Here is an 11,443-nt window from a genome sequence, read left to right as displayed (position 1 = left end):
ACTCTGTAGACCAGGCTGGCCTTGAACTCAGAAATCCGCCTGCCTCTGCCTCCCGAGTGCTGGGATTAAAGGCGTGCGCCACCACGCCCGGCTGGGATATTTTCTTTTTAAAGGTATTTTCTTTTTTACCTTTTCTGAGAATTTTATACAACCACTTCCTGACTCTATTTTTATAAATTCCAAATATTGGAGATTTAGTCTGTTAATGTTAGCCTTAGTATTTATAGGGGATTGGTTTTAGGACCCTCCCTCCTCCCCAATAGCAAAACCTTCAAATTTCCAAGTCCCTTATATGTAATTGGATGAATGTTTACATATAACTCATACCTCCTCCTACATAGTTTTAGCTAACTTTATCTTATTCATAATACTAGTACCATCTAACTGTGCTCTTAGCTACTGTCACACTGTAAAGTTTAGGAAACAAGGTGGGGGGAACCCTTCATATGTTCACTACATTTTTCTTATTTTTTTTAATCTGCAACTTAGTTGAATCCACAAAACCACATGGCAGATAAGGAGGATCTCTTCTCGATAGATAGATAGATAGATAGATAGATAGATAGATAGATAGATATGGTGTTTAATCTCCAAGGGCTTAAAATATATAACCATACCTTATTATCCACATAAAATAATCCCTTAATAACAAACTTGTGTTTACCTACTAAACTTTGCAATTATTTCATAAATATAATGTTTAAAAGTATTTTTAAAAAGTGGAAGTTCTATTGGTATTTTTTATCTATAGTTTGTTACGTTTAAAATAGCTAAGTAACAAGGTACAAAGTATAACTTCATCACTCTAGAAGTTTGGTTAAAAAGTGGCTCTAAGCTTGTATTGCCAAAATAGACCTGTGTTTATTTTTCTTTAAAGAAGGCAATGCCAGATTTAGGAGCCTAAAAATTAATCTCACACAGAGACTCCGCGCTGATCATTCTCTGGCTGGGTCAGAAAATGAGTTCTTGTGTAGGGATATTTTCTCAGAGGATTAAAAAGGTGGACGGGGGGAGGAGACACTTAATCCTGTGTTTCCTAGAACAGCGAGTTTGAAAGGAGAGATACAATTCTTGGCAAAACATAGCAAGCACTTCAGTGTCAGTATTTTCCTCATGGAACTCATTATTTTTCTAACTAGTTTTATATATATATATATATATAAAAGCAGCAGAATTTGGTTCATGACTTTGTGATTTACAACTGGTTATGGTGAAAACTGGATCAGATGCCCTATTTTCATGCTTTTTGACAGCTGCTCAAGAAAGAGAGCCTTTGGTGTCGTAAAGGCTCTCCTGCCCATTCTGGACTGGCTCCCAAAATACCGAGTCAAGGAATGGCTACTCAGTGACATCATCTCTGGAGTTAGCACTGGGCTGGTGGGTACCCTGCAAGGTAAGATGCTGGTGGATAGGTCTCCAGTGATCACGAGTTACTGTCTCCCTTAAAGGTTCAGGACTCCCCTGCTCCTCTAATCAGTGCTCACTCTCTCAAGGTCGTCAGCTAGGGTACCACAGTAAACAGAGTCACCTGTCTTCTCTTCCATAAGGCTATCTCCTGGGAAACATTATTGTTTCCCTGGCTATGTGGCTCCAGATTATAGTCCCAAACTGGACCTTCCCAAAGTTACTGACCACAGTGCATGGTAAGAAATAAGCATTGCATCATGATAGGCACACACATAGCTAAAGTTTTGTAAAGCAATATTTCTCATGACCAATAATATGCTCTGACATTCTGTGTTATGTTCTGATGGCTTTTAAAAACCAATTCTTTCAGCTCCTTAAATTACTTTATGTTCCTCTCGCAGATTTTTGTTTGTTTGTTTGTTTTTTCAAGTCAGGTTTTTTCTGTACAGCCCTGGCTGTGCTGGAACTCACTCTGTAGACCAGGCTGGCCTCAAACTCAGAAAGCCTCCTGCCTCTGCCTCCCAAGTGCTGGGATTAAAGGCATGAGCCACCACTCACACGGATCTTGATCTGCAGTGTGAATGCACTTTAAATTTTTTTTTTTTTTTTTTTTTTTTTTTTTTTGGTTTTTCGAGACAGGGTTTCTCTGTGTAGCGCTGGCTGTCCTGGAACTCACTCTGTAGACCAGGCTGGCCTCGAACTCAGAAATCCGCCTGCCTCTGCCTCCCAAGTGCTGGGATTAAAGGCGTGCGCCACCACCGCCCGGCGTGAATGCACTTTAAAGGATAGAGAGGAAATATCTTAGCCAGGGCCACACATCGGATTCTACAAAGCTTCCAAATTATGACGAGAGCACTCATTTATCTGTTGTAATCGACAGGTTAACTAGTGTGTTGTAGAGACTAACTAAACTATCAAGACTTCCATGTGTTAAAGGAAGTCATAGCCCCATGGAGAAACAAATGCTCATAGTTCAATGTGTTAAAACTGTGGGGAGAGAAATGCCCTCTATTAGTGTCAACAAGGTGTGTTTCACCCACTCTTCTGGGACTGGGGATGGCTTCCTGGAAGTGGAGTGGTCAAAGCTGAGTTCTGAAGGTGACAGTTGAGTTGGCCAAGCAATGGGAAGTGATGCAGGGTGTGGGAATGTGGAGCGAGAGCTTGAAAATAGACTCGTTCAGACGCTTGTAACAAAGGTTAGGCAATATTGTGCATTACACCTAGCTGCTGTTACTCAGAGAAGGCAGGGCATTCCCACAGAGAAGGAGGAGGTTCTGCAGCCCCAACGTGGAGCCTCGGTTGGACCCGGTGTGTCCTGGATCCCAAGGTGGAGTATGCTCTAAAATCTGTAAAGTGACTTAGGCACTGTGGTGCACTCCTTGGATTCCAGCCCCTGGGAAGCAGAGCAGGTGGATCTCTGAGTTTGAAGTCAGCTTGGTCTACACAGAGAAACCCTGTCTCAAAATAATAATAATAATAATAATAATAATAATAATAATAATAATAATAATAATTTCTGTAAAATAGCAGCACCCTGGGGCTCCTGGGGAACAGGAGCTTTCTCCATACCATGACTATTTAAGATCTGTCTAGCACAGAGACTGGCACATAATAGATAGCTCAATCAATATTTAATGACTGCATTTCATTTATTCATTCCTGACAATAAATCATTTTTATACATGAGAAATATGGTTTTTTTTTAGGACCCAGGGCATTCTCAGTTATCAAAGACAAGTGTGCTATAAATATCTGGAGACTGGAGCTCAGTGGTAGAATGCTTGCCTGCCATGCATGGGACCCTAGATTTAACCCCTAATTGGAGGAAAAGAAATAAAGTTTGCTTAATATGCATCAGATACATTTCATTTCCTTCTTATATGACCTCTATAAGATAGGGACCATCATTACTAGAGCATATTACTGAGCTATTGAGAGTAGCCTGGTAGATGAGATCTGTCTAAGGGGTGGCAGAGGGACTTTAGGAAGGGGAGTCTCAAGAATGTGTGAGCTCTGTGATAGAGTGGAGAGAGGGAAAGGGCACACTTGCTAGGCAACTGCAACCTGCTGGCGGCCAGGCAGAGCGCAGGGCCTGCCTGGGGCTGGGGGTCAGGGACTTTCTGAGCACTTGTTAGACTTGGTGCAATGTGTAAATTGTATACTCGCTTGAAGGCTGTACTGGAGCACATGACAGTATGGGGGGAAGGTTTTCCAGGTAGAGGGAAGGAGGTGGGGAGAAGACAAGGGACTACATTTGTGAATGGACTGAACTGACGACCCAGAATGGAAGTGAGAGCAGATGGTACAGTGGTGTGGGCAGAGTAGTTGATTCATAGTAGTCTTATGGAGATAAGGAGATGCCCCAGTAAGAATTCAGAGAGGATAGGACAGGAGACTGGGGATGGGGTTCCAGGCCTACAGCTGCAGAGATGGCAGAGTCTATGACTTGCTTACCAGCTGGGCCCTGAAAATGCTGGGAGAGGCATCTGAGTTTTGCCCAGGGTAGTGGGGTCTTTTGATTTCTAATATTAAAAAGTATCCTAGCCAGGTGGTGGCACATGCCTCTAATCCCGGCACTTAGGGGCCAAAGGCAGGCGATCTCTGAGTTCCAGGACAGCCAGGGCTACACAGAGAAACCCTGTCTGTCCTCAGATAAAAACAAAGCAAAAGCAAACAATGCCAACAAAAATCCTATTAAACCACAAAAGACCCACAAGCCCTTTTGTTGGTATCTTTACCCATAGCTCTGGGGAGTTTCCTGTCTAATTTTATCTTTGACATTTATTGATCTACTTAATACACAAAGGAATTTGTTTCTCGCGGTTTTTGAAGCTAAGAAGTCTAGATTCATGGCCTGTCATGCTGAATCCTTACATGGTGGAAGGCCCTTTCCTTTCAGATGGTTTCAATTTAGCGTACATTCAGCCGTCCTACCCAGTCTGTGCACCAGCATGGAGTTCACACTTTCAATCAATAGTCTGTTTCTCTAGAGACTGTATTATTTCAAAAAGGTTTCACCAAATTCCTTTGCAACAGAGATAACCAGTTGTGCGCAAATCAAAGTTACCCCTAAATAGATACTGTGTATGAAAACTGAAAACATCCCTGTGTTCCAGGCACATTAAGAAGGGAGGGGAGGGGCAGAGAGGAAGAATGAAGAGGAGATACAGCACCGAGTTCAGGGAACTCTTCCTCTGAGAACTTGAGAAGTGTCTATAGGAAACAGGAAGTGTAGTCTGGGCCTTCTTCCTCTCTGCTCCCTTTCCCGCCTTTTCTGTGTAGATCTGCCCTCTTTCTGTTCTGCATTCCTGGCACAGTCTATTATTCTTACTTCCTTTTAGTAGCTAGAGTATTAAAGAAGTGGGTTGGGGAGACAGCTGAGCAGTGAAGAGCACTTGCTGTCCAAGCGTGAAGATCTGAGTTCAATCCCGAGTGTCCATGTAAAAAGCGGAGTCCGTGGCCATTTGCCCTTAACAGCAGCACTGTGAAGGGGCAGAGACAGGAAGACGGCAGAGGCCTGTTGACAGCCAGTCTAGCCAGGTTCACTGAGAGATGATGTCTTAAGGGAATGAAATAGAGACCTACAGAGTGGGACTCCTGATGCCTTCCTTAGCCTCTAGTGTCCTGGAGGCATGTGTGCATACATCGCATGTGTATGCCACACAGCCATACATGCATACACATTTTTCAGAAAAATAGATGATCAATAATACAAGCACCTGAAACATACGTTGTAGAAAGAACTCTTCGAAAGTTCTCTCAGCTTCACGTACATGCTGCAGCACACACACACCTACTTCCCCACCACTTCCACAACACATACAACGTGTGCACCCAAAATAAATTAAAACGTAACAGCTTTTTAAAAGTTTTACTTTACATTTGGTTATGTTAGGGAAAAGTGTTTCTATATTACTTCGGTTCCCTTCCTTTGAATTTCATGTGCCCCTGCTTCCCCCAAACCCCTCTACCAACGTAGAGTTACCATGTTTAAAGTATAATTTAGCTAGTTTATTAGAAAAAAAATCATTACAAATGGTTCCTTTAATAATGACTCGGGTCAAAGGTCTGAGTTTTTACTCCTGAAGTATGAAATAGAGAAATAATGCATGCTGTCTGCAGGAATGTTTAACTAAGGGAAAGAATATGTCATTATCTTTTTCCAACTCCCAAGTCCACTGAAATGCTGTTTTCTCCATAGCCTGAGACTCCTGGCACAGAGAATTCCTGGCATCACCCACTAGTGGGTCAGCCTCCCTCATCAGGGTAGAGTTGTCTTGCTTTTTATCTAACATCTGTTTTTCAGCGAGGAAGGAGAACGTGCAATGATTGTCTACGTCCTTGAGCACAGAGGGGTGGGTGTTCAAACAGAACTACCCACAGAAGCTGATCTGGGCTTTTTGGACTGGGCTAACCAAAAGATTTGATTATTTTTCAACTGATATCACCAGCGAGTGACTGACTTACTGAGCAGTGGAGTCAGTTCATTTGAGCAGGGGATGGGTGTGGAGACACCCACCATCCCTGCCAAGTCAGAGTCTGAGTCCTAGCATAGCCAAGGTCTGTATGCAAAATAAGAGAAGCACTCAGGACAGGCTGATGTTTTGAATCCATAAACTGAGTATGTCTCTGGGGAAGCCTTTCTTTGTGTGGTGCAAGCATACTGTAATCGTTTTTGTTTGTGACTTTTATTGTGTTGGTTGTACCTTTAGGGATGGCTTACGCTCTGCTAGCAGCAGTGCCTGTTCAATATGGTCTCTACTCTGCCTTTTTCCCTATCCTGACGTATTTTATCTTCGGAACATCAAGACACATCTCAGTTGGTAATTACAAGCATATTTTACAGCTGTACTTGATTTGTAAATTGTTTCTGCTATTCTATGTATACGCCTCCAGACCCTTGTCAATGAGTTCAGAGGGACCAAACTTCAGTGCCTTGCCCACTTCTCTGTTAATTGGCAATGGTAGCTATATATGGGACTGTGCTTTAATGAAGATGTAATTGAAAGGCTGAAAATTCAAAAATATTTTTAATTTTATCACGGTTTAAAGATTTTAAATGTAACAAAAAATTGACTCTATTTAAAAGCGTTCTCCAACATATTGACAGAGGGAAAAGTCTTTACAAGATCTAAATGCACTAGGTTAACTTGGTATTTTGTGAATTATTATGCTCACTAAATACTGATTTGTTATTTCATTAAAGAACATTCTTATTTCAATAAGATAATATTTGAAGGCTAGCAGAATCCTGCAAGACAAATTAGAAAAATTAAAAAGCTTCACGTGCCTTCTTGGCGTGGTCACAGTGGATTTTCCTTTTATCCCTAACATTCAAGGTGGGTTTTTTTTTCTTCCTGGACTGTTGCAGAAAATAAATGTTTTGATATGATTCTGTGAGGCTTTGACATCAGCAATGAAGACAAATTTGCTGCTGTATCCGTGTACTGGTGAGGCGTGGTGCCTGGATAATCTGCTTCAGGAAAATGTAGTCATGCCTTCTAATCTATCACAAGCCCTTGTGCATGGCTGCATCTCTCATGGTACTTAGCCTCTGACCTGTCTGCAGAAGCAGGTCAGGAGAGACTTACTGACTGAATCAACTTCCTCTTTTTGGAGAACCAAAGAGACAAGTGTGTTTGCCACTGACATTCTCTGTGTTTAGATCTTCCTGGTTACTAGGTTTGAGTATTGAGGGCTCTCTACCATAAAGCCTTTTATAACCAAAGGGTTGGATCATCACCATCACCACCATCATCATCATGGGGATAAATGTAGGGAGTTAAATAAAATAAAAAGAACTTAAAAAAAAAAAAAAAGATTGTGGCTGGAGAGCTGGCTCAGCACTTAAGAGCACTGGCTGCTTTTCCAGAGATCCTGAGTTCAATTCCCAGCAACCACTTGGTGGCTCACAACCATCTGTAATGGGATCTGATGCCTTCTTCTGACATGCAGATAGAACTCTCAGTTATACATACATAAATAAATCTTTTTTTAAAAAAAAACAGGATTTTATTAACTGGCATATGATTTAACAAAGAATATATATTTCAATCCTTTGTCAGTTTGGACACTGTGATGTTGATGGAGGTATGTGTGTCCAGAGATCAGGATTTGGACACTCTAAGAGATGAGATCATAGTGGATAAATATTGAATTTGAACAAGTAAGGGTTCAGTTTGCATGTGTCTCTGCCAGGAAACCTTTCCTGACACCTCCCACGCCTGCGCCATACGGATCCCACATGCGAGGCGGTAGCACCTTGCCGTACACTCACGAAGCACGCGGAACACTGCCTAAGTATCACCCATTTACACGTCAGTCACCTTTGTCCTCTCTGAGCCGCCTTGAGACACCTGCTTCTCAGCCTCTTTAAACAGTATTTCTTAGTTACAGCTAACTATCACATGCTTTTCTAATTGTACGCAGTCGTGTTGAGTCTAAATGTCTGTGATTCCGTACTGCTTGAGTTGACAGAGCCTTCTTCCCCCCAGGCCCTTTCCCCGTGGTCAGTTTGATGGTGGGATCTGTTGTTCTGAGCATGGCTCCGGATGACCACTTTCTTGTGCCCGGCGGCGGCGGGAACGGAAGTGCATTGAACTCAACCACGTTAGACACCGGAACCAGAGATGCGGCACGAGTGTTGCTTGCAAGCACCCTCACTCTTCTAGTTGGAATCATACAGGTAGTAGATGGGTGTGATTCTTAGTGAAATAATTAATTAGCTTTAAAATATGTAGACTCAAAGATGCATGTAATGGTAAAACAATCTACCTGAAACATATATATATATATATATATATATATATATATATATATATATATATATATATATCGAAATAACATTGTTTTAAGTCAGATGCTAAAATGAAAATCTTAAAAACTTAAAAGAGCAAACTAAAATCAGAATCACTTGTCACCAAAGTCCGAGAAAGGAAGCAACAGAAACAAGTGATTTAACTGAGGGTGGGCATGGAACAGGTGGAGGAAACATGAACGGAAAAGTGTGCAAATACGCTCAGTCAGGTGGCCTGGAAGCCATGGAAAGAAGCAACATGATTTTTGCTTTTCATAGTACATAGATGGAAATACTTGAATTTTACGTTGCATAAGGATTTTGAGTTTTAAAGTGATAAATTGGAGGAAGAGGCCGGAAATTCTCACTTGTGTCTTACAAGTCCTGCAGGCAGCCTACCAATGTTTTCACTGTTACAAAGCTTAACTTGTTACTATTCCCAGAGCTGGCCCTTCTCTCAGGCAAACATGTAACTTTTTCCTCTCTTCTTACCCTAGCTGGTGTTCGGAGGCTTGCAGATTGGATTCATAGTGAGGTACTTGGCAGACCCCTTGGTTGGTGGATTCACAACCGCAGCCGCCTTCCAAGTTCTGGTCTCACAGCTAAAGATTGTGCTCAATGTCTCAACCAAAAACTACAATGGCATCCTCTCCATTATCTATGTAAGTGCGGCGTGCTGCGTATCACTCCCTCATTCTCCACCTGGAGAATCTGTTTTCTGTACACTCAGCCCCTGAAACACACTTCTCAGGGAAGCAAGCAGGATGACTGACATTTTGCAAACCATTTTTCAACTGCTCCAAAGCTTTCCCAGGTGCTGTGGCCTTCAGAAGATTAAGGGATTTGAGGTGGCATAACAAACAAAGGCAGGGCTGAGATGTAATAGACTTGTACTCTGGTCCGACATTACCTCTGAGAAGCTAAGTGACCCCCTAGACAGATCATATTGGAAACTGGCAGAAAGCTCAGGTTTGAAACTGAGCAGATCTGGATTCAAATTTTGACTTTGCTGCTTTACTAGTCTTAGGAACAAACCACCATGCCTCAGTTTCCTTCTCTGCAGCATAGAGTTGCAAGTAGCATCTACATTACTGGATTGTCAGAGGAGAGTAGTTGGATAGAGGGGATGGCATGAAGCAAGTTCCAGAAAAGTTATTATTATAAAATTATTATTTCAAGCCTTTCTATTTCGTTCTTGCTTTTCAAATGAAACTATTGGAGATGTGTCTCCCAAGCTCTTCCTAATTATGAGCATCCATAAAATGTATAATGTAAATGTCTCGGCAATTATAAATGAAAAGGAACATTAGATTCAAAGCTGATTCAGTGTGCAAAAGAGATGCAAAAGAAGAATCTAGATCATCCAAGGTAGATTTAAAGATCTTAGATCTAAGTATATACTCTATATAAAGTATGTTACTGATGCCGGGGACACAGCGATAATAGTAACATGATGTCACTCTGGCTTGAGGGAATGAAGTCATGCAAAAGTGTATTTAAAAAAAAAAAACAAAAAAACAGCCCAGTTGGTAGAGTGCTTGCCAAACACACATGAGGCCGTAGGCCAATTCCCATCATAAGATGCGTGTCAGTGATCGCTTGAGAGGTGAAGGCAGAAAGATCAGAAGTTCTGGGTTATCTTTGTCTACATAGTTTGAAGCCAGTTTGAGCTAAAAGATAAAAAAGATTAGCATCTGAAAACAATATACAGCCATACACACATATAAAAGTGTGGGACTGCCAGAAATATCCCCCATTTCAGTTCCCTAGTCCCACATTGCTTCACCAAGAACTCCATCTTTCAGCAAATGTTACCAAGCACTCACTGTAAGACATGTATGAGGCTAGCAATTAGAGTAGACGAGGCACAGCACTGTGGCTAAAGGTCATAGTATTTGAACATCAACCGACTAGAGTTAGAATCTTGGTTCCTCCACTTTCTGCTTGTGTGGCCTTGAATATGTTAAAATGAATTCCCAGGGACTGTCGAGATGGCTCAGCAGTTAAGAGCACTTATTATTGCAGAAGACCTGGGTTCGTTTCCAGCTCCCACATCGTGGTTCCCAAACATTTGTATCTCTACTTTTAAGGGATGCCTCCTTGAGACACAATTTACCTAAGACAGACTGCAACAGGACGAAGGCGCTAGTTTTCTGCCCAGGATTCTCTCATACTGGTTCCTTTGAAGAAGACTCTGATGGCTGAGAGCCCTAGAGTTCACAAAACAAATTGGGTTTTCCTTGAGCCTGTTAATCTGCCCACGTGGAGAAAATAGCTTTTAGTGTTAAGCTAACTTCTAAACAATATATACTTGACCTATGTACCCATCCTGTGGTTTTACTTTGCCATAAAGAATTGATCAGTGCCATCTGGACTTCCATATGGGACAATTTTTGGAGGTTTTTTATTGTTATTTCCTGTATCATTCAGGTTGGGGAATAAACATTACTTAGGATGCTGCCTGGGATCAAAGAAAAGTAACTGGACTTTTTGAGTTGTCAGACTTTAGCTTCATTAACACACCCACCTACAAAACCCCCACAAAATGGCACCTATAAACCTCCTTAAGATATACGTTTTACTTTTTTTTTTTTTATAAGTAAAAGACAGCAGTCCGCAGTTTTCCATTGCAAAATTCCCCATTTTATCCTAAAATATAGATAAGCAAACACAAAAATGTAGAAGGCACCCATCGTTTCCCTTCTCCAAGTCAGTAACTTTGTGTGTGTTTTAGAAATGGCATGGACTTAGTGCTCCTGTATTAACCAATACATTTTTATGATCTTAAAAATAGCTTTATATTATTTATTTATGCATGTAATTTAGAAATTTTATGTACTTGATGGTTCTTTTATTAGCCAATACATTTTAATAAGTTTTAAATATCTTTATTTGTGTGTGTGTGTGTGTGTGTACATGTATGTTTTCATGTGTGCTACAGCAAACATGTGGCAGTCAGAGAGCAATTCTCAGGAGTTAGTTCTCTCCCTCAGTCACATGGGTCTGAGGATGGAACACAAAGCAGCATCAGTTAAGGCAATGAGAGCCTTAACCCACTGAGACATCTTACCAGGACTGTTTTTAAGATTTTTCTTTTTCATAAGACTCACCTGTGCTGTTTGATGTGATAAAACTTTTCTCTTTTTTTCCAATTTTTATTAGGTATTTACTTCATTTACATTTTAAATGTTATCCCCAAAGTCCCCTATACCCACCCTGCTCCCCTGCACACCCACTCCC

The 11,443-nt window shown here is 41.3% G+C and overlaps 1 protein-coding gene across 2 annotated transcripts in view; it reads left to right on the top strand.

Annotated features, from left to right (window-relative positions):
• Slc26a4 (solute carrier family 26 member 4) overlaps positions 1–11,443 on the top strand; it is a 46,418-nt gene that overhangs the window by 1,680 nt on the left and 33,295 nt on the right. For both annotated transcript variants that reach the window (XM_021202432.2, XM_029540932.1), the window contains 4 exons: positions 1,254–1,393; positions 6,120–6,230; positions 7,902–8,092; positions 8,701–8,865. In XM_021202432.2, the coding sequence (XP_021058091.1) occupies positions 1,254–1,393; positions 6,120–6,230; positions 7,902–8,092; positions 8,701–8,865 (607 nt within the window). The remainder of the gene's footprint in view (positions 1–1,253; positions 1,394–6,119; positions 6,231–7,901; positions 8,093–8,700; positions 8,866–11,443) is intronic.

The sequence above is a fragment of the Mus pahari genome, chromosome 7 (genome assembly GCF_900095145.1).
Source record: "Mus pahari chromosome 7, PAHARI_EIJ_v1.1, whole genome shotgun sequence".
NCBI lineage: Eukaryota > Metazoa > Chordata > Mammalia > Rodentia > Muridae > Mus > Mus pahari.
Note: the sequence above shows the minus strand (reverse complement) of the source record. Positions and strands in the feature narration are given on the sequence as shown.